General features: G+C 47.1%; 1 protein-coding gene across 10 annotated transcripts in view; it reads right to left on the bottom strand.

Moving 5' to 3' along the window:
• The window catches only part of ATP2B4 (ATPase plasma membrane Ca2+ transporting 4), a 212,865-nt gene that overhangs the window by 25,438 nt on the left and 161,203 nt on the right, over positions 1 to 26,224 (bottom strand). For all 10 annotated transcript variants that reach the window (XM_084853179.1, XM_084853173.1, XM_084853174.1 and 7 more), the window contains 8 exons: positions 25,609 to 25,788; positions 21,790 to 21,877; positions 20,969 to 21,075; positions 19,967 to 20,158; positions 16,419 to 16,632; positions 13,366 to 13,577; positions 6,179 to 6,286; positions 2,906 to 3,088 (listed from right to left, as the gene is read on the bottom strand). In XM_084853179.1, the coding sequence (XP_084709305.1) occupies positions 2,906 to 3,088; positions 6,179 to 6,286; positions 13,366 to 13,577; positions 16,419 to 16,632; positions 19,967 to 20,158; positions 20,969 to 21,075; positions 21,790 to 21,877; positions 25,609 to 25,788 (1,284 nt within the window). The remainder of the gene's footprint in view (positions 1 to 2,905; positions 3,089 to 6,178; positions 6,287 to 13,365; positions 13,578 to 16,418; positions 16,633 to 19,966; positions 20,159 to 20,968; positions 21,076 to 21,789; positions 21,878 to 25,608; positions 25,789 to 26,224) is intronic.

The raw sequence follows: 26,224 nt of genomic DNA, 5'->3' as shown, positions 1-26,224 counted from the left end.
TGGGTTTTTTCCTTGGGCTTGTCTCCCTCTGAGGTGTCTCCCCCTCAGACTCTGATGAGCTTGATCTGGGGAAGGGAATCTGGAGCTTTGGGAGTTGGAGAGGTAGGCTGGGGATGAGGAAGGGGATCTGGCCCCTCAGCTCCCTTCTCCATGTCTCCTCGCCTTCTTTCTCTGGATGGATGGTGACGAGGATTTGGTGCACTTCCTCCCAGAGTGGCCCCTACCTGAGGTGGATCAGGACCTGCCGGAGGCCTCCCTCCTCCCCTGCCTGCTTTTCCTGGAGTGGGCGCAGGGGGTGGGGGTGTGACTGCACCTCTGTTTGGAGGATGATCTGCTGCACTGAATGTCCATGGAGCTGTAGCTGGATGAGCGCGAGCGAGTGTGTCATTTGCGACGAGCCCTTTCCCTGGATGTGCTCTTGTGGGAGTGCTGCTGATGTCTTGTCCCCTCCTGGGGGGAGGCCTTGTGTCTAATTTGGCAGATGGCCTCCTCTAGTAAATCCAGCATGGATCTTTCCCTTTCCTGGATTTGTGGTGGGGGCTGACCCTTGACGGTGGGCCTATAGCTGGGCTCCAGGACCCCTGCCCTTTCCTCCAGAGGCTCTTGCGATGGGGAAGGTGGGGGACTGGAGCCCTCCATTTCCTGCCCTTTCTGCGGCTCCAGATGGAGGCACGGGCCTGAAGGGTTTGCTCTGGAGTCCTTTGACCGGGTCTGTGTGTGGGGAGAACAGGACGGGGGGCGTGGGGGCCTTGCTGCTGTCTGACTCACCCTCTTTGGGCTGCTCCTGTTCCTTCGGGGGGGGGGGCAATGGAAGCTGCGGTCGACCCTCACAGGTTCCACCCCCTGGTGAGGCCTTGCTCCACCATGTCTGCACTGGTTGTTGGCGGGGAGGGGGCAGATAGCGGCGCCTGCTTCAACTCGTAGCTGAAGGTTCTCCCCACTTTGTGGGGGCACAGCCAGAGCATGGGGGCTTCCCCAGCACCTGTGTGGCAGTGGGTATGAAGCCCTGGGGTGGGGGGCCCTGGATCTTTCTCCCTACTGCGAGACAGCCCTCTGTATGCCACAGGAGTGGTCGCCTCCCTGCGCCGCGAGTGCAAGTCGCTCTTCCTCTTCTTTCAAGTCTTTGGGCAGGGGGGTTGCTCTTGTGTGCGAGAGCTGGGCAAAGCTGCCTCCTTCCACGAGGCAGGAAGTAAAACTGGCAAACATGGGGGAGGCCCCGCCTCCTCCAGCAGTTCTTTTTGGAGACTGCCTTCTCGGCCCTGGAGGCAAGACCTTCCCTGTGCTGGCTGGCCTCCTGCGCTTGGCAGGAGAAATCTGCAATTCCTGGAGTTTTGATTTTCACATTCAAGGCTGATTTGCTTAGATCTACATTACATTCTACACATAAACAACAACAACCCAGGGCATCTCACATTTGCTGTGGCAGGCAGCACTATTCATTCGGTGAGCATGCAAAGCTCCATCAGCGAACTCATCCTTTCACAAACTGTACATGGGCAGCTCCTCGTCTTCCTCTTTATTGGCTTGATGGGGACAACTTACAAGTGGGGGCAATTTTACAAGCACCACATTACACCTAGTTGCACCTACCATCCTCTGCCATGTCTGGAATACAAAGAGGAGTGCGCTTTTGATACTGAATGGCTCTTCCTCCAAAGGCTTTGCGGTGGGCCAGCTTAAGAAACCAAACACAGCCCTGTCTCCAAGGAATGTGTGATTCTGAGCCCAAGAGGGTCTTTGTGTGTCTCAGAACCCATAACCTACCTCAGTGGCACATCCCAGGCAGCGAGTGACATGCAACAGTGACCCTGCCTGGCTGATATAAGACAGTACCAGAGTTTAATAAAACCATATGCTGCTTCAAACTGCATGCCCACATGCAGCCTTTGGCGACCTCAGTGAGTTCAGTCTTCATCTGCACCCTTTGCGTGTGACTTGCGTGCGTAGATCACATGTTTTTCTTTTACCATGCACAGTACAAGGAATCACACTCAAGGTGGCATAGATTACAATTCCCACATGTAACATACAGCTTGCATCCAGGTCTCATGCAGGCATTTATCCAAGACCATTTCCCCTCTTTTAGGGCTGGTTTCCTGTCATGGAGGAAAGCACCTGGACTAAAACAATGGCAAATTTCTGAGATTTTTACCTTATACAATTTATATGCAAGGAGAAGCAAGTCATGACTTAGCACTAACTTAGGACCTCCATCCCACAAAGCTCTGGGCTCCTCAAACCTAAACGTAGCCTTCTGATCCCTGCTTCTTTGAGTCTATTATCCCCATCAATCTCTCCTGGTTGCTAGGACATATCACATACTGGAGATAATTTTGAAACCATTTTGTCCATCCTTTCCCAACTTGGTATCCTCCAGATATGTTGAATTACAATGGTCACCATCCACACTCACTGGGGATGATGGGAGTTGTAGTCCATCACATGTGCAGGGCGCCAGGTTGGGGAAGGCTGATGTAGCCCTAATTAGTTCCCTGGAAGGCAGAAACAAGAAGATGGTCAAATTAGCATCTCCACATCTAGAATCTGGGAGGATGGGAAGGAGGGCTAATGAATCTGGGCAGCCTTCAACAGCTGTAAAGACATTTTATAAAAAGTGTGTGGGCTCTGCATCAGCTTATTATCTCGTGGGGCATTACCATGTACCACTACGCTCATATTCTCTCCATCCCTTGGCATGGATGTCCATCTGGAATTACTGAGGGCTCTATCTCAAGCGGAAATTTCTCAAGCCATGAGGCTAACTGATCCGTGACTCCTCCAGCAGTTTGAATATCATATCCCTTTCCATGACATGCGGCCCTGATTTTATTGAGATGAGCTATGATTAAACCAAGGGATAACACTGCAGCCCAAAGTCCTAAGGGAGAAGAAATCAGCACTGTACCTGAGTCTGTATTCTGTTGAGGCCCCGGAACCACAGGATCTGTCCCCGCCGGAGCTCCATTTCAGCGTGGTCAATTTCATCTAGACCCTCAGGCAGCTCCTCATCTGCAATATCCTCCTTGGTAGTGCCGTGTCCTGCCTCCTTCAGGAACTTCAGTTGACTGGTTGGAACGGTGCAGATCAGCTACAGAGACATGGGACGCTTTGGGTTACTTTCTCCCTGCTCTGTGACTTGTATGATTTTGCTTCTCAGTTTGACTGTATGTCTGGTCACTGCCATGATTCCCAACAGCTGTTCTGTGCACTTGGGCCATGACAATTGTGCCTGGAAACAGACTGGGAGCCAGTAAGGCTGTTTTAACAGGGGAGTTGTATGCTCCCTGTAGCCAGCCCCAGTCAACAGTCTGGCAGCAGCTCCTTGAACCAGTTGAAATTTCCAGACACTCTACAAAGGCAGCCCCGTGTACAGCGTATTACAGTAATCCATCATGGCATTTTTATTTACTCATTTATTTAGAAAAAGGAGGGAGAAAGGGAGGAAGATTGATCCATTCATTTCTATTTGTAACTGACACCCATGTCGACTTAATTCACTCAGCAGACAGCACAGAACTGGCCACCCTCTGCTCTAAGGCTCTGGCCACCATCTAAGCTTCAAGATTTGGCCATGTTTTTGGAGGTCAGCAGGGGCTTCATTTGATCACTTTGTGAACTAACAGCACCACCAAACTTTGCATCCACATAGTTGCAAAATGGGGTGGGGGTGGGGAGATAAATCTGTGGTGAAGCACATGCCTAGTCTGTGGGAATTCTGAGGCTGAACCTCTGACATCTCCTGGTAAAGGAGATCGGGTGGCAGGTGAAGTAACAGGCCCTTCCCTGAGACTCTGGAGAGCCCCTGCTAGTCAGAGGGCTGGTTTGCATGATCACAGGATAGCTAATAAGCCACGGTGTCCTGTTAACCACCCTGCACGTGCTGGTTGTGTGCTGCCCAGATTTACATAATTACCCTCTCTGGGACATCATCATCATCACTGTTTGTTTATATCCCGCCTTTTTCCCAATACTGGGACTCAAGGTGGCTTTACAACATTCAAACTTTGTACAGTTAAAACATATAAATAGAAATATACAAAAGTTAAAAATGTAATTAAATCAATAATATTAATATTGTATAAAATTTTAGAATTTAAAAAAGCCAGCAACAATATAAACAATAGTATCAATCCACCATATTCTCACAGGTCCAGACTACCTATCCCCAAAGGCCTTCCAAAACAAAAAAGTTTTTGCCTGCCTGTGAAAACATACCAAGGCGGGTGCCACTCTTGCCTCCCTGGGAAGGGAGTTCCAGAGCCTTGGGGCAGCCACCAAGAAGGCCCTCTCCTGCATTCCTACCAGGCGAGCCTGTGGTGGTGGTGGGACCACGAGAAGTGCCTTCCCTGAAGACCTCAGGGCACGAGCAGGCTCACAGGGGAGAATACGATCTTTCAGATAACCTGGACCCGAGCCGTATAGGGCTTTAAAGGTTATGACCAGCACTTTGAATTGTGCCTGGAAACAGACTGGGAGCCAGTAAGGCTGTTTTAACAGGGGAGTTGTATGCTCCCTGTAGCCAGCCCCAGTCAACAGTCTGGCAGCAGCTCCTTGAACCAGTTGAAATTTCCAGACACTCTACAAAGGCAGCCCCGTGTACAGCGTATTACAGTAATCCAAATGGGATGTTACTAAGGCATGTATCACTGTGGCCAAGTCAGACATCTCAATGAACAGGTGCAGCTGGAGCACTAGCTTTATCTGTGCAAATGCACTCCTGGCCACCGCTGAAACCTGGGCATCCAGGCTCAGGGTTGAAACCAGAAGTACACCCAAGCTGTGAACCTGTGTCTTCAGGGGGAGTGTAATTCCATCCAGGACAAGCTGAATCTCTATTCCCTGATCTACCTTTCGACTGACCAGGAGCACCTCTGTCTTGTCTGGATTAAGCTTCAATTTGTTTGCCCTCATCCAGTCCATTACTGCCAAAAGACACCAGTTTAGCACTGGAACAGCTTCCTTGGAATTAGATGGAAAGGAAAAGAAGAGTTGGGTGTCATCTGGTGACACCGAACCCCAAAACTCTGGACAACCTCTCCTAGTGGTTTCATGTATATGTTAAGCAGCATGGGAGACAAAACAGAACCCTGAGGAACTCCACAGGCCAGGGGCCAGGGAGTCGAACAGAAGTCCCGCAGCACCACCTTCTGGATCTGCCCCCCCCCCCCCCCAAGAAGGAATGGATTCACTGTAAAACACTGTAAAGGTGCAGCTTGTTGTGACGTCTGAACCCAGTGCGGGTGGGTGGTTAACGAACTACCCAGCAACCCTAAAAGAGGCCAGGGGTTCTTGGTAGATTGTTAACCACCCACCCAACCACCCTTGCCACGTTTGGACATCACAACAAGCTATGCTGGTGAGGGTAATTATGTAAATCCAGTCGGCACGTGCAGGGTGGTTTACAAGCCACCATGGCTTGTAAACCACCCTACAATTGTATGAACCAGGTCATTGTCAACAATACTGTGCTAGATGGACCAATAGATTGATTCCGTATCAGGCAGCTTCATAGCCAACTGCACATAAATTACCATCAGGTTCCTTCTGTGAACATGAACTGAAACAAACAAACAAACAAACCAACCAGAGATAGAAGGTTTCTTATCCAGGGTCTCAAAGCAATAAAGCAGAACCTGGATTTATCTGCAGAGTCGATCAGTGTCTAAAACCAGAATGGTACTCCTTGTCTCATCCTCAGCACTGGGGTTGGTTGTGCTTGCAGTGTAAGGGGTGATATTGCCTTTTATGCCATTAAAGAACGAGACTGAAGGTGCTTGCAAATGAAAGGCTCCTAGCACTAACAATCAAAAGGCATTCTGCAGCAATTCCATCTTTTCTTCCTTAAGGGATTACTTTTCTACTAAGACAAAAAATTGGAAGAAGTGATGGGAAAACACAAACTGAAAGGCTACAAACTGAAGATGATGATGTCTGGATGCCCCATAACATCCCATGAACGAGGCAGGGTGATTGCACAACAAAAGCCTTGTAGGAAGCATCCTGACAGCTGCCACTGCACCTCCCAGAGTGGGGTGGAGATCTTCTGCTGATTTTGACAGAAATAAAGCTACCCCTGCCCCCAAGGTTCATCTCTAGTTTAACAAGTAATGGGACAGCATGTGGAGGTTGGAACTAGTTGACTGAATCACACAAGAGTGTAGCTTGTTTGAGCTCTCACCTGTCCCCAAAGCAGCTCTCCTACGCCAATGAAAATACACCAGAACCACTGACTCAAGGTGAGTCCAGAACAGCTGAATGGCTTCCCACCAAATTCCACAATGATGATCTGCAGCATAAGAGAAAAAAAGAGCACTGTAAGGAAGGCTCCAGTAAAAATGTAGTTACAGAAATAATTGTTGCCCTCTGCAGAAGTACATTTTCAGCCTTCCTCAACCTGGCCCACCCCCATGTGTTGGCCTATAAATCCCATCACTCACAGCAAGCATTAACAAGTGGAAATTGAAAAATTGCATTTATAATACATGCCTATTCTCAGGGGTTCAGCGGTGGGGCAGTTTTTAGTACTGGGGAAGTACCTCCCTTCTGGTTGACAGGCAGGGTCCTCCAGCAAGAATCATGCATGGTGTGGAGAATGTGGATAGGGAGACATTTTTCTTCCTCTCTCATAATACTTGAACCAAGTCTCATCCCATGAAGCTGATTGGTGGGAGATGCAGGACAGATAAAAGGGAGTACTTCTTCACACAGCGCGGAGTTAAACTATGGAATTTACTTCCACAAGATGTAGAGATGGCCACCAATTTGGATGGCTTTAAAAGGGGGTTCCCACTCATGATCCAGAAAGTGACTGATCATGTAATGGTGTGAAGGATAAGACATGAATCCAAGAACCGAACCAGTTTTAGTTAAGAAAAGCTTAGAACAAATACTTCAAAACGCTAAATGTCTACCCAAGCTGCCATCCTGCTGCACAATGGGAGGGACAGCCATTCTCCATGCATCCTCCACATATGCCACATTTCTTCCCAAAATCAACTTTATGTTTCGTAGATCTAAGGGCCCTGTGTTGCCTCTGGTCTACACAATAAGGAGAGCCCTCAGTATCTATATTGTTTGACTGGCTGAAGCGTAATGCTACCCATTTGAATACATGGGGATGGAATACCTACATTGACTAGCTAAGGGGCTATACCAGAGTGAGGAACCTCTTTCAGCTTGAAGGCGAAATTCAGTTTCAGAGAAGCTCTCAGGGGCTAAATTCCCAGTGGTGGTGGTGGGGAAGGCAAAGGGGGCAGGGCCAAAGGCAAAAGGGGTGGGGTCACAAATACAAAAATGCCAGCATATTGTAGCTTAAACATCCTACTGCCAATAACTAAGCTTTAGGAAAGACATTCCAATCTTTTAAAGTTGAGGGGTGGGGGGAGAGAACTGCACAAACCCCAGGAAACCACCAAATGAGCCATGGTTGGGGAAAGGGGCATGGGCCCTCTGAGGAACCCCAGATGGCTGGATTGAGATCCCACGAGGGCTGGATTTGGTCTCCAGGAGGGCTGGACAGATTTGGTCCCCAGGGTCTGAGGTTCCCCACATAATATCATAATACAATCTGCTGAGGTAACTTCATTTCTCCCATGCAGATAGCTTGAAATAGTGGCTAAAAGCACTTCTGCCTTGACTATGACCCTGTTGGCTTGCTATTGAGAATGTAAGACGCTGGGATTCTAGTGGCTGTTAGGCCTTTGTACCAACATACTGCTAAATGTTTCTTCTCAGGATTTGGGCGGGGGGGAGGGGCGGCTCTGAGAATATGCCATTCCCTGGAGAGAAATGGGCATAAAGTTCTCTTGAAACTGCTTTGCTTTAGAAACGCTGGAGAGCAACTTTCACCTTTTGTCAGATATTTGGTCTCAAATCCAGGAGTTCCCCAGGCTCCTGATTTGTGCTCGGTCTCTCAGTAGATTCATGAACAAAAGATCTGAACTTCAGGGAAGGAGGAAAGATAATGTCCAAACTTGTTGGGAGGCTCTTTGCACACAAGAAAACCAGTTCATTAAAAAACAAAAAACAAAACCTCAAGAGGGAGGGAGGGGGAAACCCTGACATATTAATTATTTGAAGTCAAGACCCCAAATCTGCTGTGTGTATTTTCAGCACATGTCTGGCTCTATCACACGGCAGACTTTTTCAGTCTAAGAACGAAGGGAGGATGTTCAAGGAAATATACAGCCCAATCCTATGCCTTTTAGTCAGAAGTTCCCAATATGTGCTTCTGGGCAGCAGTACTACTGCTCATGTCTCAGAAAGGGAGGGTAGACAGCTTGCTCAGAAGAGAAGAGGAACTGGGAGCTACCATCCCTTTCTGTTTGTCGGTTTCTAAACTGCTGGGTCCAGTTGTTGCCACACTCTGACTCTCCTCCTAATAAGCTGAAGCTTATTCTCTTAATAAACTGAAGCTGAATCCTGGCAAGACGTGGGTGAGTGGTCCCTGGGTCCGGGAGATAGGCTCATTGCCTGTTCTGGATGGGGTTGCACTCACTCTGAAAGATCAGGTCCGTAGTCTGGGGGTACTCCTAGACCCATCATTGTCGCTGGAGGCCCAAGTGGTCACGGTGGCTCGGAGTGCCTTTTACCAGCTTCAGCTGGTTCACCAGCTACGGCCTCTCCTGGACAGGGATAGCTTGACCATGGTGATACAGGCATTAGTAACCTCAAGACTGGATTACTGCAATGTGCTCTATGTAGGGCTGCCCTTAAGGCTGGTCCGGAAGCTGGAGCTAGTGCAGAATGCAGCAGCTCGGCTGTTGTTGGGAGCTGCCCCTTTTTAGCATGTAACTCCTTTGCTGAGGGAACTGCACTAGCTGCCTATTCGCTACCAGGCCAGGTTTAAGGTATTAGTACTAGTGTACAAAGCCCTAAACAACTTGGGACTAGGATACCAGAGAGAGCGCCTCCTTCCCTACCAACCTGCCCGGTCACTGAGGTCATCAGAGGGCATGTTCCTGGTGGTTCCACATGGACCAATGGCCTGGTTGGAGTCCACCAGGAGAAGAGCCTTCAGTGTGGTGGCCCCCTTCCTGTGGAATTCCCTGCCTTTAGAGGTCAGGCAGGCACCAACATTGTGTTCCTTCCGGCGCCTCCTGAAGACGTTGTCCTTTCAAGAGACCTTCCTTGCATGATCAGCCGTGTGGTTTGTTGAACTCCACTTCACTGGGATTTGTCTTTTTTTTAAAATGTTTTAACCACTGTTTTATTCTTTTATCATGTTGTTCACCGCTCCGAAATCTTCTGATGAGGAGCGGTATACAAGTATTGTAAATTAATTAATTAATTAATTAATTCGGCATTGGTGGGCAATTTGTGGCTCTCCCTATGCTGTTCAACTGCAACTCCCACAATCCCTCACCATTGGCTATGCTGGCTAGGGCTGATGGGAGTTGCAGTCCAACAACATCAGGAGGGTCATAAGTTGCCCAGCCCTGTAATAAAGGAAAGGGCAGCTGTTTGTTTAGGAAAGGAGGGAGCCTGGGAGTTGCTTTATTTTGTTCATACCTCAAGTGCTGGGTCTCAGTGCTTCTGTTTGGCTTTGGCCACTCAAACCTTGTACTCATAAGGGGAAGGGAGAGCTGTCTGTTCAGGAGAGGAGGGACTGATAACTGGTAACCTTCTCCAATGCGTCTGCACTGCAACTATGAGGCAGTGAGAGGGAAAAGCAGGCTGGAGCAACCACACTGCTGGCAATAGCGCTGAGGTAAAAAAAAAAAAAAAAAAGGCAGGAAAATGGGGAAAGCCTCAAGGACCCTTTTAGAGTATTACTTCATTACACCTCATTACTTCATTGCACCTCATTACTCCATTTTGCATCTCAGGGCAATGTAGAGTCAGTCCATGGATGCCAAGACTCTACATTGCCTTGAGATGCAAAATGGATGACATTTTGTGGCAGCTAGAGGTGCAGAAGTCAGAGAACCAGGAGTGCTGCCCCCAGACTGTGACTGGGGAGAGCAACTACCACTGCATTCCTCCTCTGTGACAGTCAAAGTGGTGGTCACCTGTTGTGAACATCATGAGGTCTGACTGGGTGATGTGAAGGATGATGGGCAGCTGTGGCTGAGCATTCACTTCCCCCTTTCCCAGCCCAAAGGTTTAGAAGGGAGGAAAGATATGGGGGAAAATAGCAGTAGTTCCCTGCTTCAACGACACCTGCTTTCCTGCACTGAGCACAGGAAGCCAAGCCGGGGGGGAAACGGCCATCCCTTCGGCAACGCTCTTCCTCAGGCTTTGTGGTCTGAGCCTCTGCCTAGAACGGTGGCTCTCTCATGGAAAAGAAATAAGCTGCTGCTGACGTAAAATCCAAACGGTGTCACAAAGGCTCGGATCTGAACAATGCCAGAATCCTGATGCCAGCCAAGCAGGCAGGGCCATTCTAGGAACTGAGGGGAAGCCTCTTCCCTTGGTGCCACTCTTGCTGGAGGACCTTGCCTGTCAACCAAGAAGAGATACTTCCCCACAGCTAGAGACTGCCCCAGCCCTGTACCAATGGAAAATGCCAGTGACTGCTAACCTCCTAAGCAACTGGAAGAGGGAGTTAGAGACTGCCCTCAGCCTCTCAAAAACAAGAAAGGAAAATGAGAATCTAGTTCCTTGAGGAAAAAATTACCCCAGGGAAGAGTGGAGAAAGAAACTGATCTAAAAAAACTGAAGTTGAACCACCCCTGCCTACCTAAAAGGAAAATGGTTAGAGAAATAACACCCTTACAGAGAGTCAGCCAGAAAGATGGAGGGTGTAGCTGTCCTCCTTCCCTCGAGAAGAACCGAACATCACTGGTAAGTACAGAATTTCTATTTCTCTTCTATTTCTCCTTCTCCTTTAGTAAAGGAAGGTAGCTAGCAAGGGGATGTCAAAAAGCAGTGCATCTCAGGGTGGGTACCTTAAAGCCAAGAACCCTCTAGGCCAACACTCTCTAGGGCTACGAAACCTTCAATAAGACTCATCTTCCAAAGGCACCTTTGGAAGAGAAGGAAATGTTAATTTTATAGTTCTGTTTTATCTTGTATTGTTTGGTATGCACCGAGGACCAGGTAGCTGGCCTGTGTATCTCCTCTGATGGAGCCCTTTCCTACAAGAGATGGCCACCATCCTCACAGTGTGTGTCACAATAACCTCAGTGACTGGGAGGTTACTGGAACTGTAGGCAATGGCAATACTTAATTATTTTTTAATTACACAATAGACTCTCTTAGCCACTGGGCAAGAGAAGTCATGGAGACCATCCAACCAAGGGCCAAATTCTTAAAGGAGACAAAGCACACTATGCTGGTAATGTGACCTTGTCCTGTATATGTCGAGCTTAAGAACTCTGCATATGTCTAAAGAATGTTATTCAAGAGCTGTGACTGGAAGGATGGCAAAATCCGTATGAAAAGCTGAGCTGACTTGAGGAATATTTAGGATCTGGTTGCAAGACCACCTTGTCTTGATGAAAAATACATAATTCCTTCCCTGAGGAAGTTGTTTTGCAAGACCTTTTTCAGTCAGGCAAATGCTCATTGGGCTATCATGGAGACCGCAGTTGAGGGCCTAAGCGTTACTGAAGATGCCCCTGCTTCTGTTCTTCAGCCATACTGGTCTATTGGAAGCTTATTTGAGTCCGAAGGCAAGACTGCCCTACATGTGAGGGCTGTAACTGGGGTGTCCACCATGGGTGTAGCCAAATCTTGCATTACATTATCTGGTAGGTGGTAGAACATGTCACAAAAGTGATGGCAAGATTTTGGCTTAGAAGGTTTGGCCCATAATCGAAGCTTGCTGGAAACAGAACTGCCAGAATGGAGGGTGGAGCTGCAGGAAAATCTGAGGCAATACCAGATGGCTTGGCTAGCTGAGCTACTGTAGTGGGCCAATCCTCATCTGGGAAGGATGAACGGAGAGCCTCCATAGCCTTTGCCAGTAGCCTAGTGAAAGTATCACAAGGGAAGCATCTGCCCTGGGCTGGTTTGTCTTTGACTCTTATAACCCTGAGAGAGCTCACCGCCCTTCCTGTCAAAAGTGTCTGAACTCCTTGAAGAGGAGGCCCAGGGATCTGAAAGGCTGAGGGCAACTTCTGACAACATAGTGGGATACCCCCTACACCCATATCTGGGTTTCTTTTTACCTGAGTGGACTTAGGGGGAAGGGTAAGAAGAAACAGACCTGATCTGCCTTGGGAGGGCTCCTGCCCTGAAAGGTGGCGTAGAAATATTTCAAATAAATAAAAAGTCCTTTTGTTACATAATGGTAATGTATGGGCCCTGAGGGAAGTTGCATCTGCTAGATGAGGGGGGATATTTCCCTCCTTGCTTCCTGTGCAGGGCTCTCCAAGAGAGACTGGGAGGAAAATGGCCATAGTTTTCCATGCATGCCTTAGAAAGGGAGAAAGGATATTGGCTGCTAATGGATCTGCAGCATCTCTTGGGACAACAAGGAGTGGGATTTATACTCACTCCTTTGATGGTGACTATCCTTAAAATGGTTATGGGAAGACCTGCCCCTTGCCCTGAGAGGGGATCTCTCGCTGGAGCTTCTACTTTCATGTCAGGGAGTGGCACAGTGTGCTTGAGTTAGGCAGTGATCAAATCTGGTTCTAATCCACCTAACAAAGTCATGATGAATGCGCTCTCCTTTGACAAGCACTCTTCATATGCTGTAGAAGATGCTGAACAGAATGAGGAAGGAAGGCAGAGGCCCTCCTGCCCTACCCCATATGGGAAGTAGTAGATGCATGTCTCTGTGCAGATGGGGCAGTCATGATTCCACGTCCAAGGACTGTGTGTCCTGCTGCAGGCCCCAAGGCCAAAGTGATGTTAGTGCTGGCTGACATGTTCACAGGGTCCTGTGGTAGTAATTCTGAATGTGTTAAAGTCCTGTCAGCACTTGCCACACAGGGAAAAATAAGGTGTCCTGAGAGAAGCAAGCCCTCTCCTCCCCAGTCAATTGGCCCATGTGCCAGAGTGGCACAACCAAAGAGGATTCTCTCTGCTCTGCTTACTAATGCCTCCTCTCCCACACCCAGGATCTCAGCTCTTGCAAGGCAGGAGCCCCACCACAGACAGCTGGACTGCATGGAGGCAGAAAGCTGTCTGGGGTGGAGGGGGAAGCCCCTCCTTGTCCTCTGGAAATGGCCTGGAGACTGCCCTGCCAGCCCCGGAAGACATGCCTTTCCCTATCCCGGTTGTCACACACTCTTGTGAAGCAGGGTGTTCTGTCAACCTTATAAGGAATCATAATCCTTGGTTAAGGTTACAATGAGGCGTATGTATCAAGAAAGAACATTGGACAGCTTTTCCTTTCATAGTCTCTCCCCTCCTCCAGTTTTACCGCTCGATTTTTTTCATGTTCCCCATCCGCTGTTAGCCCATTCCATTTACCTGGGCGACAAAGGTTCCTAGCACCACCGTGCAGAAGATGGGGTTCCGGAAAATGGCATCAAAGACGTTCCTCTCACCATGGATTTTGCGAGCATTGATCTCATTGAAAAGTTGCATCATGACAAAAGTGTTGAAGACGATGGTGTAGTGCTCAGTGGGTGGTGAGTGGAGGGGAGCATTCCGGCCACTGTCTATATCAAAAAATTTCTCACCTATCAGGAAAGAGTTTGAAGGTAAGATAAAAATATTCCTTCCCTCTATAGACACCATAATTTATAATGCAATTACACAGCACAATATAAAACACAACCCCCAAATCAGAGCTAACTGCAAGAGCGTCTCACATTTCATTAATCAGCTCACATGCTCAACAGCACAGAATTTTTCCTCTAGCATTTAATTTGGTTCATGAGAATGTCACCTTTCATTAAAACAAACAAACAAAGGCTAGGTTTCTAGTCCTCATGGTTGTTGGGAAAAAAGTTGACATTAATACCTACAGAAAACAGGAGCCCCACTGTAAAAGCAAACTAGGCAACCATATGGGGCAACTACAGTCAGGGCCGGAAATATTGGAGCAAGGATAACTGTTTTGGCAGTTGGCCTCTGTACACCACCACACTGAAGTTGAAAGGAAACACACCCAGATGGGAGCGAAGTCAGGACTTTCAGCTGTAATTCAAGGGGTTTGACAAAAGTGGGGCACTAACCATTCACGAAGTACAGCCAGTGGCATACACATACACCCAACGTTGGTAGCTCATAAGTAATGGAACAAACCAACATCATTTCAAACTTAAGGATAGCCTTTAATACCTGGATGAAAAACCTGTGCAGTCAATGACTGCCTGAAGTCTGGAACCCATGGACATGACCAAATGCTGAGTTTCCTCCCTCGAGATATTTTGCCAGGCCTTTACTGCAGCTGCCTTCAGCTGCTGCTTGTTTGTGGGTCTTTCTGCCCTCAGTGTTGTCTTCAGTAAGTGAAAAGCATGCTCTATTGGGTTGAGATCAGGTGACTGACCTGGCCATTGAAGAATATCCCACTTCTTTGCCTGGAGAAACTCTTGGGTAGCTTTTGCTGTATGGTTTGGGTCATTATCCATCTGCAATATGAAGTGGCGTCCTATCAGTTTGGCAGCACTCGGCTGAATCTGAGCAGAAAGTATAGCCCTATACACTTCAGAATTCATCCTGCTGCTTTGATCAGCAGTCAGGTCATTAATAAACACCAGTGAACCGGTTCCATTGGCAGCCATACATGCCCATGCCATAAAATTGCCTCCACCATGCTGGACAGATGATGTGGTATGTTTTGGATCATGAGCTGTTCCTTTCCTTCTCCATACTTTTCTCTTCCCATCATTCTGGTACAAGTTCATCTTGGTTTCATCAGTCCAAAGAATCTTATTCCAGAACTGGGCAGGCTTTTTTAGGTGTTTGCTGGCAAAGGCTAATCTGGCCTGTCTGTTCTTGAGCGTTACCAGTGGTTTGCACCTTGTTGTGAAGCCTCTGTATTTACATTCATAAAGCCATCTCTTGACTATAGATGTTAACAATGACATGCCTACCTCCTCAAGAGCGTTCTGGACCTGGCTAGATGTTGTGAAAGGGTTCCTCTTCACCATGAGCAGAATTCTGCGGTCATCCACTTTAGTGGTCTTCCATGATCTTCCAGGCCTTTTGCTGTTGCTGAGCTTGCCAGTTATTTCCTTCTTTTTCAGGATGTTCCAAACTGTTGTATTGGCCACTCCCACTGTTTTTGCTATCTCTCTGATGGGTTTATGTTGTTTCCTCAGCCTAATGATGGCCCTCTTTCACTCGCATGGATACCTCTTTGGACCTCATGTTGGGAGTTCCAGTGAACAGCTACCAAATGCAAATGTAAGACTCAGAACCACCTCCAGGCCTTTTATCTGCTTGATTGGTCATGGGGTACCCAGGAAACAGGCCACACCTGGCCATGCAGCTGCTTTTCAGCCATTCGTTCCATTACTTATGAGCCACCAACAATGGGTGTGTGTGTATGCCACTGGCTGTACTTCCTGAATGGTTGGTGCCCCGCTTTTGTCAAACCCCTTGAATTACAGCTGAAAGTCCTGACTTCGCTCCCATCTGGGTGTGTTTCCTTTCAACTTCAATGTGGTGGTGTACAGAGGCCAACTGCCAAAACAGTTATACTTGTTCCAACATTTCTGGCCCTGACTATATATTCCAGGGACGCCTGACTCAGTTGTGTGAATGCCTTGGAGAAAGTTGCTGCCTATACTTGGGGAAGATTTGCACACAGGCAAGTTAGCAGATCATTGGCTGTGTGTTCCAGGGGACATGATCTTCAGCCTTCTATTTTCCACCAGCCAGCTAGTACATGACCCAGTTGTGAATGAGAGGAAGTAAAATGGTGACATTAAACATACAAATAAGGAAATATCCTGGTCAACTGTTGATAATTCAAGACATACGAAAATACATGGGGATAGTTAATCCAGAAAGTGGGGCTGCTCTGCTCCATTCACTGTTCTTCCACATGTCTCCAAATTGTCTTTCAAGAATGTGAAATCAGTCCTCTGCATTTGCAAATGGGGACACCGCTATAGAAAGGAATTAAGGATACACATGACCATTCAAAAGGGGTCAGAAGTACACTGGATGTACATCTGAACCTTGCAGTATCACACATGGAATTTGATTTTTCCCAACAGTTTCTGGACTATCTCCACGTCCTAGAAGGGGATTAGCCAGGTATCAGAACCAGCTGAATGACCAGTTTCATTGTATCAAATGTACAGGAAAAAGAAGTTTGGTTGAAAACCTTCCTGTATGTCAAAGCACTCAACCAATAGCTGCCATGAAGATGTTTTAAATTATTGTTGGTGCTACCTTGGATGCCCCATTTGGGGGGGGGGGTATAAAATAGTAGGTTCTAAATATTTTAATAAACAAACGTGAGTACAATCGAAGTTAAAACAGAGAACAGAACTTCCAAGACCCAGTCTGGTGGTTCTATCCATTCCCCCTAATAAAGGCTACAGGAAACTCTCTCTGCCTCTCACCTGCAAAGAGCAACGTGAAGATAATGGTGAGTTGGTAAACAGCATGCCCCAAAATGTTCTTCATCATGGTGCGAGAAATTAGTGGCTTGTTGCGGCCATATGGCTTGCGCATGAGCAAGGACTCAGATGGGGGTTCTGTGGCAAGAGCTAATGAAGCAAAGGTATCCATGATCAAGTTGACCCACAACATCTGGACAGCCTTCAGAGGAGAGTCCTGCAAAAGGAAAGTAATTTCTTAGAAAGAAGTACATCTTAAATCTACTCCACGACCATTCTTCCCCATTTCCACAGCCATTTTCACCTGGAATTGACATGTGACAAATTTAACTCCAAAGAGGCTATTACAGAGATGTTCATTTTGCAGCCCAATACAACTAATGCCAATACTGCTAACTACTCAGTGTTAGTGGGGTGCTAAGCCAGAAAACACATGCATCTCCGAAAGACTTTTGTGCAGCCTGAAGGCTTCTGCTCTTAACAATTTTCAGAATCCCAACTTTAATTTAACAAAAACAACATTTTCTAGTCTTCATTGTTGAAGGGATGCTTGAACAGATATGACTGCAGAAAACTTCCTATGTGCTCATCAGTGCTGCAATAATCTGATCCAAATATAGAGTAATTAGATAAATGGGGGGCTATTAGCCACAATAACCAAATACCACTTCCATTTTAAGAGTGAATTTACTTCTGACTACCAGATGCTGAGGACAAAGAACAAGGGATTGCTATCTCCATCAGAACTCTGTTTGTACCCTGCCTGGGCCATCCAGCTGGTCACTGCTGGAAATGCTAGACAGGTGGATCTTTATTCTGATCCATCAAGGCAATTATCTTTTAATCTAACCCAAATTTTTCCATAACTCAGAACTTTATACACTGATCTGAATCAAGACAAAAATATTGACTGAACTAGCTTTCGATGTATTATTATTGGTTTATAAGGCCCCAAACGCTTCAGCATCAGGTTATCTAAGATAGGAACAGGCAGAAGGTAGATCTCGAGATGTTTTAGACTTCAACTCCCAGAAGCCCCTGCCAGTATGGCCAATGGTCAGGAATGCTGGAGTTTGAAGTCCAAAACTTCTGGAGATCTACTTTCTGCTCACCCCTGATTTAAGAGATCACTTCCTCTTGTATAGGCCGCACCGGTTTTTAAGTTCTATGGTGTCAGGGATGGCGTCAGGAAGGCTAAAGCTGAGAACGAGCTGAGGTTAGCGAGGGATGCTAAAAGCAACAAAAAGGCTTTCTTCAGCTACGTGCATAGTAAAAGGCAGAGGAAAGAAATGGTTGTTCAGCTATTAAATAAGGATGGCAAAGCGATAACAGATGACAAAGAAAAGGCAGAGGTGCTCAATTCCTACTTTGGCTCAGTCTTCTCCCAAAAGAGGGTCTATGACCCCCCTGGCAAAGGCAAAGTACAGGCTGAAGGGGCAGGACTGCAGCTTGAGATCGATCAGCATATGGTCAAGGAACACCTAATTACTTTGAATGAGTTCAAATCTCTAGGGCTACATGAACTGCATCCTAGAGTAATAAAGGAACTGGCAGAAGAACTCTCAGAACCGCTGTCTATTCTCTTTGAGAAATCATGGAGGACAGGGGATGTGCCAGATGACTGGAGGAGGGCTAATGTTGTCCCTATCTTCAAAAAGGGTAAAAAGGAGGAACCTGGGAACTACAGACCAGACAGTCTGACATCAATCCCTGGGAAAATTCTGGAGCAGATGATAAAGCAATCCATCTGGAAGCACCTTGAAAACAATGCCGTGATTACTCGAAGCCAACATGGATTTGTCAAAAACAAGTCCTGCCAGACGAATCTGATCTCATTTTTTGATCAAGTCACCTCCATTGTGGACCGTGGGAATGCTGTAGACATCATATACCTCTACTTCAGCAAAGCTTTCGACAAAGTGCCCCATCATATCCTGATGAGCAAACTAGCTCAAAGTGGGCTAGATGAAACAACGATCCGGTGGATCCACAGTTGGCTACAGAATCGGACTCAAAGAGTGCTTATCAATGGGACCTTCTCAAACTGGGGAGAGGTAACGAGTGGGGTACCACAGGGCTCAGTCCTGGGCCCAGTGCTTTTCAACATTTTTATTAATGACTTGGACGAGGAGGTGCAGGGAATGCTGATCAAATTTGCAGATGACACAAAATTGGGCAGGATAGCTAATACTTTGGAAGACAGAAACAAAATTCAAAGTGATCTGGATAGACTGGAGCGCTGGGCAGAAAACAACAGAATGACATTTAATAGGGATAAATGCCAAGTTCTGCACCTAGGAAAAAGAAATCAAATGCACAGTTACAAGATGGGGGATACGTGGCTCAACAACACTACAAGCGAGAAGGATCCTGGAACTGTTGTCGATCACAAGGTGAATATGAGCCAACAATGTGATGTGGCTGCAAAAAAGGCAAATGCTGCAAAAAAGGCAAATTTTGGGCTGCATTAATAGAAGCATAGCTTCCAAACCCCGGGAAGTACTAGTTCCCCTCTACTCAGCACTGGTTAGGCCTCATCTGGAGTACTGTGTCCGGTTCTGCGCACCACACTTTAAGAAGAATGCAGACAAACTGGAGAGGGTTCAAAGGAGGGCAACAAAGATGATCAAGGGGACTGGAAACAAAGCCCTATGAAGAGAGACTGAAAGAACTGGGCATGTATAGCCTTGAGAATACTGAGGGGAGATATGATAGCGCTCTTCAAGTACTTGAAAGGTTGTCACAGAGGAGAAGGCCAGGATCTCTTCTTGATCCTCCCAGAGTGCAGGACACGGAATAATGGGCTCAAGTTACAGGAAGCCAGATTCCGGCTGAACATCAGGAAAAACTTCCTGACTGTGAGAGCAATACGACAATGAAACCAATTACCTAGGGAGGTGGTGGGCTCTCCCACACTGGAGGCATTCAAGATGAGGCTGGACAGCCATCTGTCAGGGATGCTCTGACTTGGATTCCTGCATTGAGCAGGGGGTTGGACTCGATGGCCTTGTAGGCCCCTTCCAACCCTACTATTCTATGATTCTATGGGGGAGGCCTTGCTTACTGTATCATGGCCTACTGATGTTCACTTGGTCATGGTGTAGAGGACAGCCTTTTCCACTGTAGCGTCCAGTATGTGGAATGAGATCAGGTGGGTTCTTCAAATGGAGTGTTTCCACTGCCAACTGAAGAAATATTTATTTGCCTGAGCGTTTTCCTGACTGCTTGCACTGCCAACTACCTTGTTATTTTGAATGAGGCATGTTACTGTTTTATTACTTTTTTGATTGGTTTTATTTTATTTTGTTATGATCTTATTTTGTGAACTGCTTTGGGATCAAAAGGAAAAAAGATAAGCGGTATTATAAATGCCTTAAAATAAACAAGGACCCAAATAAAAGACACCCAGCTTTCAGAAATGGTCAAAGCTATCCAACATCTTTGCAACAGAACTAGGAATGGAATCCAAGGTGGCTGGTTTTAAGACAACCCCTCCGTCGCATCTAACATTAACCTATAATGAAAATCCCTCCCCATTCAGGTAAGGTTACCTGTGTGATACAAGCACCCGTGAAAGCCACAATCACAGCCACTACATTGACCGTTAGTTGGAACTGCAGGAATTTCGAGATGCTGTCATACACATTGCGGCCCCACATCACTGCCTTGACAATGCTTGTAAAGTTGTCATCTGTTAAGATAATGTCTGAGGCTTCTTTAGCCACATCTGTGCCAGCAATGCCCTGAGGAAGAGAGGAGGAGGAGGAGCAGTTAGTTACTAAGGTGCCATCAAACTGATTTTACTGCTGCTTTAATTTGGTTCTCCAGAGAGACAGGCATGCACCCAAAATGGCAAGTGTTACTCAGTTTCAGATAAGGACCACAACACTGCAGTAGGAATTATATGGATAATCCCATTAATTTTCTGCAAGGCAGGAAGTGCCAACTGATCTGCATGTAATAAAAACAATAGCTACTTGAGAAACAAAGCTCCCAGCCTATGCAAATAGTTCCATTATTTTGATTCCCCCACCCCCTTGCAAACTCAAAGTTATGCTGAAAAGCTAGCCAGTAACTCTGTTCAAATTCCTCCTCCTTCCTGGAGGAACCATGGCAGCAGATCAAGGAGGCAATTAGGCTCATTGCAAAACTCAGTTATGGACACATGGTGGCAGTCAGTTACTACAGAATCTGCCACTGCCAGAACAATCCCAGCAAGCTTCAGAAGCATTAAGCAGGTACCCTGTGGTGACCAATTTTCCCTAATGCTTGCCTGCTGTGTCCTACTGAGCCCAGGGATTGTGAGATTCTGTCCTGAGCTGTAACATTCCTGACTTCTGCAAAGTGCAAAAACTGAAACAGAAAATAGAGCAGAATAAAAACAGGGCTTTAAAACACACACACACACACGCACGCACGCACACACACCCCGCTGTTCCCCAGCCTCTTAAGACAACGCTTATCAGCTCCATTACACCAAAGCACACACAGGCAAATCACTATCCCCACATGCTTCTACTTCTGCTTTGCAACACAGCTCTATTAGTCCATACCATAGCAAATCCAACATCTGCTTTCTTCAAGGCTGGGCCATCATTGGTGCCATCCCCAGTCACAGCTACCACTTGCCTCCGTTCTCCAACAGTACTGTCAATAATTCCTGAAAGATAGACTAAATGTCAGTAAAGGACAAGCACAAACAGAGCTACTGGGCAGCAAAGTATGCAGCTGAAAAGCAACTGGTCAGTTTCCAGAAGCAATTCAAGCGTTAGTTATTACCCTTAAAGACCTACACAGCTTAGGACCATGATATCTAAAAGCATTTCCCTCCACCACCTATATGATGCAGCCCATACACTAAGACCCTTCTGTACATCCCACCACCTTCTTATGTATGGTTGGTGGGGACATGCAAGAGGGCCTGTTCTGCTGTGGGGGATCTCCCAACCCTACAATGCTCTTATGGTTCCCGCATTGCTATTGACTGAAGATTTTACTGTTTCGGCTTTTGATCAGCCTGCTGCTTAAAAAATTATTTTTGTTCGCTCATTGGCTCTTTATTGTTTATTTGCTGCATGTTAATTTTTTATTATTAATTTTGACTGTTTCTTGTTTAAAACTGGTTTTAGCAGTGTAAGCTCCCTTGAGCATTTCCTTCTGGAATTGGGGAGGTGGCATATTAATTTCCAAAACAAATAAATGAACTCAGTAGTTTTAGCTGTGCAAGTCCCATGCTTTCCCCTTAATGTTCTGCTTCTCACTAAGGAGGCATGCCCAGTTGCCAAGGAGGCTCTGCTCCCTCGGATCTCTCCCCTGCCACTCCCCTGACGACATGTTCTTGGAGAGCAAGTTCCACCCACTCAGTTGACCTTACCTTTCACAAGTGTGTGTTTATCGGTGGGCGAAGAACGTGCCAAGACTCGTAGCTTAGGCCAGATTTTATCCAGTTGCTCTTGCTCCACCTGCAGGGTAAAACCATGAAAACACAAACCAAGTTGGCCCTGACCAGAGCTTCAGAGCCCCTTTCCCTTTGCCAGACAGAATTGGCAGAAAGTTCTGAGAACTTGCAAGTGACATCTGTTTACCTAAGGACATGCTAATTCCATTTGATGATCTACAAGGGGAAGGGGAAGAACAGGGTGCCCCTACTGGAGTAATTTCAGGCAGGGGAGGTATGGAATTGAGGGCTGGATATGTCAAGTAAAAGAAAGATATTTGAAATCTGTCCCATCTTTTGGTCCTTCCCCTATACCTCAGAATCTAGGTTGCCCTATCAGCCACTCTCTGATCTGTTGGTGCTGCTTTTGAATGCCAGGTAGGTCCATAATAAAACAATTACAATCCATGACTTGATTGTGGATGGAGAGGCTGACCTGGTGTGTATTACCGAGACCTGGGTGGATGAGCTTGGCAGGTGGATCTGTCTCAGCTTTGTCCACCTGGGTACTCAGTGCAGCACCAACCTAAATTGGAGGGCGGGAGGAGCTGCCATCATCCATAAGGATTCCATCTCCCTCACGAGGAAATCCATCCATCCTAGTATCAGGTCTGATGGTCTGTACCTTGTGTTGACCAAAGAGACAGAATGGATATGCTGCTGGTGTACTGCCCACCCTGCTGCCCAGCAGTCTCCCTGCCTGAGCTGTCCGAGTGCTGGAGAATCCTACGACTGTGGTTCTGGGGGACTTCAACATCCACATCAAGGCTATCCTGACAGCGCCTGCTCAGGACTTCATGGCAACCATGGGGCTGTCTCAGTACATCATTGGCCCGACACATGTGGCAGGACATACCCTGGGCCTGGTTTTTGCTGTTGGGTGGATAAAGGATAATGGGGTGGGGGTCCAACAATCCAGTTGTCATGGTCAGATCATTTCCTTGTGAAGTTTGGTTTGATGGTAGCAGATCCTCCCTACAGGGGTGGGGGATTAAGATGGTCTGCCCCCGGAGTCTTATGGAATCTGATGGATTCCTGAATGCTTTAGGGGATTTTCCGGCTGACAGGGCCGGTGATTCGGTCAAAGCCTTGGTCTCACTATAGAATGGTGAGATGGGAAAGGCCATTGATACAATCACTCCCAAGTGCCCACTCCGGTGCTGTGGAGCTCATAATTCACCTTTTTTTTTTTTTTTACAGAAGATCTACAGGCAATGAAACAGGCTGGACGACGGCTAGAGTGCAGGCAATGCAGGTCTTGGAGCGAGTACGATTGTAGATTAGCAAAGACTCTCCATTGTGCCTATTATGTGGCACTGAGGGTGGCAAAAAGATCTTTTTACGCCTCTATTATCTCATCCTCAAAATGTCGCCCAGCAGAATTATTCTGAGTGGTGAAGAGCCTGTTGGGATCTGGCACGGGCTCAGAGAAACTGGAATTGGAAACCTTGGTCATTTGCTGGAATAAATTTGCTAGGTACTTGGAGAAGAAAGTCACTCGTGTTCACTCACAACTTGATGCCACAGTTATCACAGAGCCTGGGGAGGTGTCCAGTGTTCCACCTGGTTCTGTTTCCTGGGATCAGTTTCAGTTGTTGAAGCCTGATGATGTGGACAAGATGCTTGAATCAGTCCGTCCCACCTCATGTAAGCTTGACCCTTGCCCACCTTGGCTAATCCACTAGCAGGGGTGGGTTGATTGGGTGGGTCCTGGGGATGTAGTGCCTGCTGCCTTGAAAGAGGCTGTAGTGCACCGTCTCCTAAAAAGGACCTCCCTGGATTCAGAGGTATGCGAAAACTATTGCTCCATCGCTAATATCCCCTTTGGGGGCTGCTAAAAGCACATGGTGGCTGGGCAGCTTCAGATGTTCTTGGAGGAAACTGATTATCTGGACCCATTTCAGTCTGGTTCCAGGCCAGGGTATGGCACTAAAACATCCTAAGGTTGCTCTGACTGACAACCTACTCCGGGTGAAAAGACCGGATCAGTGCTACCCTGTTGATCCTCCTGGATCTCTTAACGGCTTTTGACTGATCATGGTATCTTACTGGATTGGCTCTACAAGGTGGGAGTTGGGGGCACTGTGTTACAGTGGTTCCACTCCTACCTGCAGGGCCGATTCCAGAGAGTGGTATTGGGGGGAATTCCTGTTCTACCCCATGGCTATTAAGCTGTGGGGTGCCACAGGGTTCTGTTCTATTCCTTATGCTGTTCAACATCTATATAAAGCTGTGGGGTGAGGTCATTAGGAGTTTTGGGGTGGGGTGTCACCAGTACACTGATGATGCTCAGTTCTATTTTTCCTTGTGGTCGGAGACGGCTGAAGCGGTGAAGGTGTGGGACGAGTGCCTGGAGCCTATAATCGGCTGGATGAGGGCCTATAAACTGAAGCTAAATCCTGACAAGATGGAAGCTCTATGGATTGGTGGTTCCTGAGTCCGGGAATTGGGTAAGCAACCTGTCCTGGGTGGGGTTGCACTCCCCCTGAAGGAGCAGGTGTGTAACTTGGGAGTACTCCTAGATCCATTCCTGTCAATGGAGCCCCAGGTGGACTCCATGGCCCGGAGTACTTGGGGCCAGCTTCAGCTGATTCTCCAGCTACGGCTTTTCCTGGACAGGGATAACCTAGCCACAATAGTACATGCGCTGGTAACTTCCCGATTAGACTACTGCAACGTACTGTACATGGAACTGCCCTTGAAGATGACTTGGAAGTTGCAGCTAGTGCAAAATGCAGCAGCTAGACTGTTGACCAGAACATCTCGTAAAGATCATATAACACCAGTTTTAAAGGAATTGCACTGGCTGCCAATATGCTTCTGGTCGGAATTCAAGGTTCTCATGATGACATTTAAAGCCTTAAGTGGCTTGGGACCTCAATATTTGAGGGAGCGCCTCTCCCTATATATGCCCGCCCGAGCACTGAGATCTGCCAGAGGGGCCTTCTCTGCGTCTCACCAGTGCGAGACATACACTATGGTGGGATGTGGGAGAGGGCCTTCTCTGCTGTGGCACCCCAGTTGTGGAATGCTCTCCCCTTGGGGGCCCAATTGGTGCATGTGTTGGTTTCATTTTGGTGCCAAGTGAAAACAAGGCTTTTTACCAAAGCCTTTGAAGGCTAAATACATTCCCTACACACTGTTTTAACTGTTTTATTGTTTTAGATTTTAATTGGTATTAGCTTGTTTAATGGTTTAATACGTTTTTAGCTGTTTAAATTATTTATCATTTTATATTGTTTAAACTGATTTTATCTGTATGCTGCCCTGAGATCTTAATGATATAGGATGGGATACAAATGTTCTAAATACATAAATAAGGGGTCAACATTTCATGTAGAGAGAAATAGTTTTGCCAATGCTGATATGGATCCCACATAGCATCAGAGGATCACTGGGCAAAACCAGCCAGTTTTCTGTGGCTAATACATTTGTAAGTTAGCAGCAAATGGCTTGGCTCCAAATTAGGAGGCCCCAGCAAACACCTGTAATATTAAAGACTAGCACGAGGAGAGAGAAGCCCTCTCTGTAGCTGCATTCTAGCTTTGCCAAGCCTGTACTTCAGAATGGAGAATCATTTTCTCAGGTGGCTGGACTGCTTTGCACAAAGACCACAAGATGAACACGCTCCCCGGAGATCACAAGATGAATGCACTCCATAGAATGAGGCATGTTTCGGGAAGAACTGAGCAGGGAGTGTTCCCTCTAGATAAACTGACAGGATCCTGAGCGGCCTCAACTCCTTATTCATCTCACCTCTCCTTTTTCATTGCGGATGAGCCGATTGAATTCTTTTCCTTCCAAACACAGGAAGTCCTCTCCAGGCACCAAAATCCCACACTTGGTTGCGATGGCACGTGCTGTGTTGATGTTGTCACCTGTAACCATCCGGACAGTAATGCCAGCACGTTGGCACTTTTGGATGGCTTCAGGCACCTATTGGTAAGCAATAAGATACACAGTCAATAAGCTGGGAAGTGTGAGTACGAGTCAGGAGAAAATGATGGATAAACCTGAAAGAAGAGGCAAGGGGAAAACACACACCCTACTTTCTTATACACTAACAGGATTGTAGTTATATACTAATAGCAAACTCATCCTTGTGAGAGTGGATCTCTATATAGGCAAAATTGCACCATCCATGCACAAGAGGGATGTATCAGCATGCTCAGGGAAACGTCAAGATTTGCAGAAAACTTTCTTAGGGAAAGAACCCTAAAGGATCCCCCCTCCCCTGGCACAATAAGGATGGAGCATGCTTAGTGGCCACAGAATACTGGCTGACTGTTGTGGGGGAAGAGGGGAGCAGGGACTGAAAACCAAGGAGAGTGAACAGAACTGAGTGTCCTGACAGTCATGTCTGACTGGCGGG

This window comes from Heloderma suspectum, chromosome 4 (genome assembly GCF_057233095.1).
Source record: "Heloderma suspectum isolate Gila_16-S chromosome 4, 16-S_ref, whole genome shotgun sequence".
Taxonomy (NCBI): Eukaryota; Metazoa; Chordata; class Lepidosauria; order Squamata; family Helodermatidae; genus Heloderma; species Heloderma suspectum.
The sequence above is the reverse complement of the archived record's forward strand: the minus strand, read 5'-3'. Positions and strand labels throughout refer to the sequence as shown.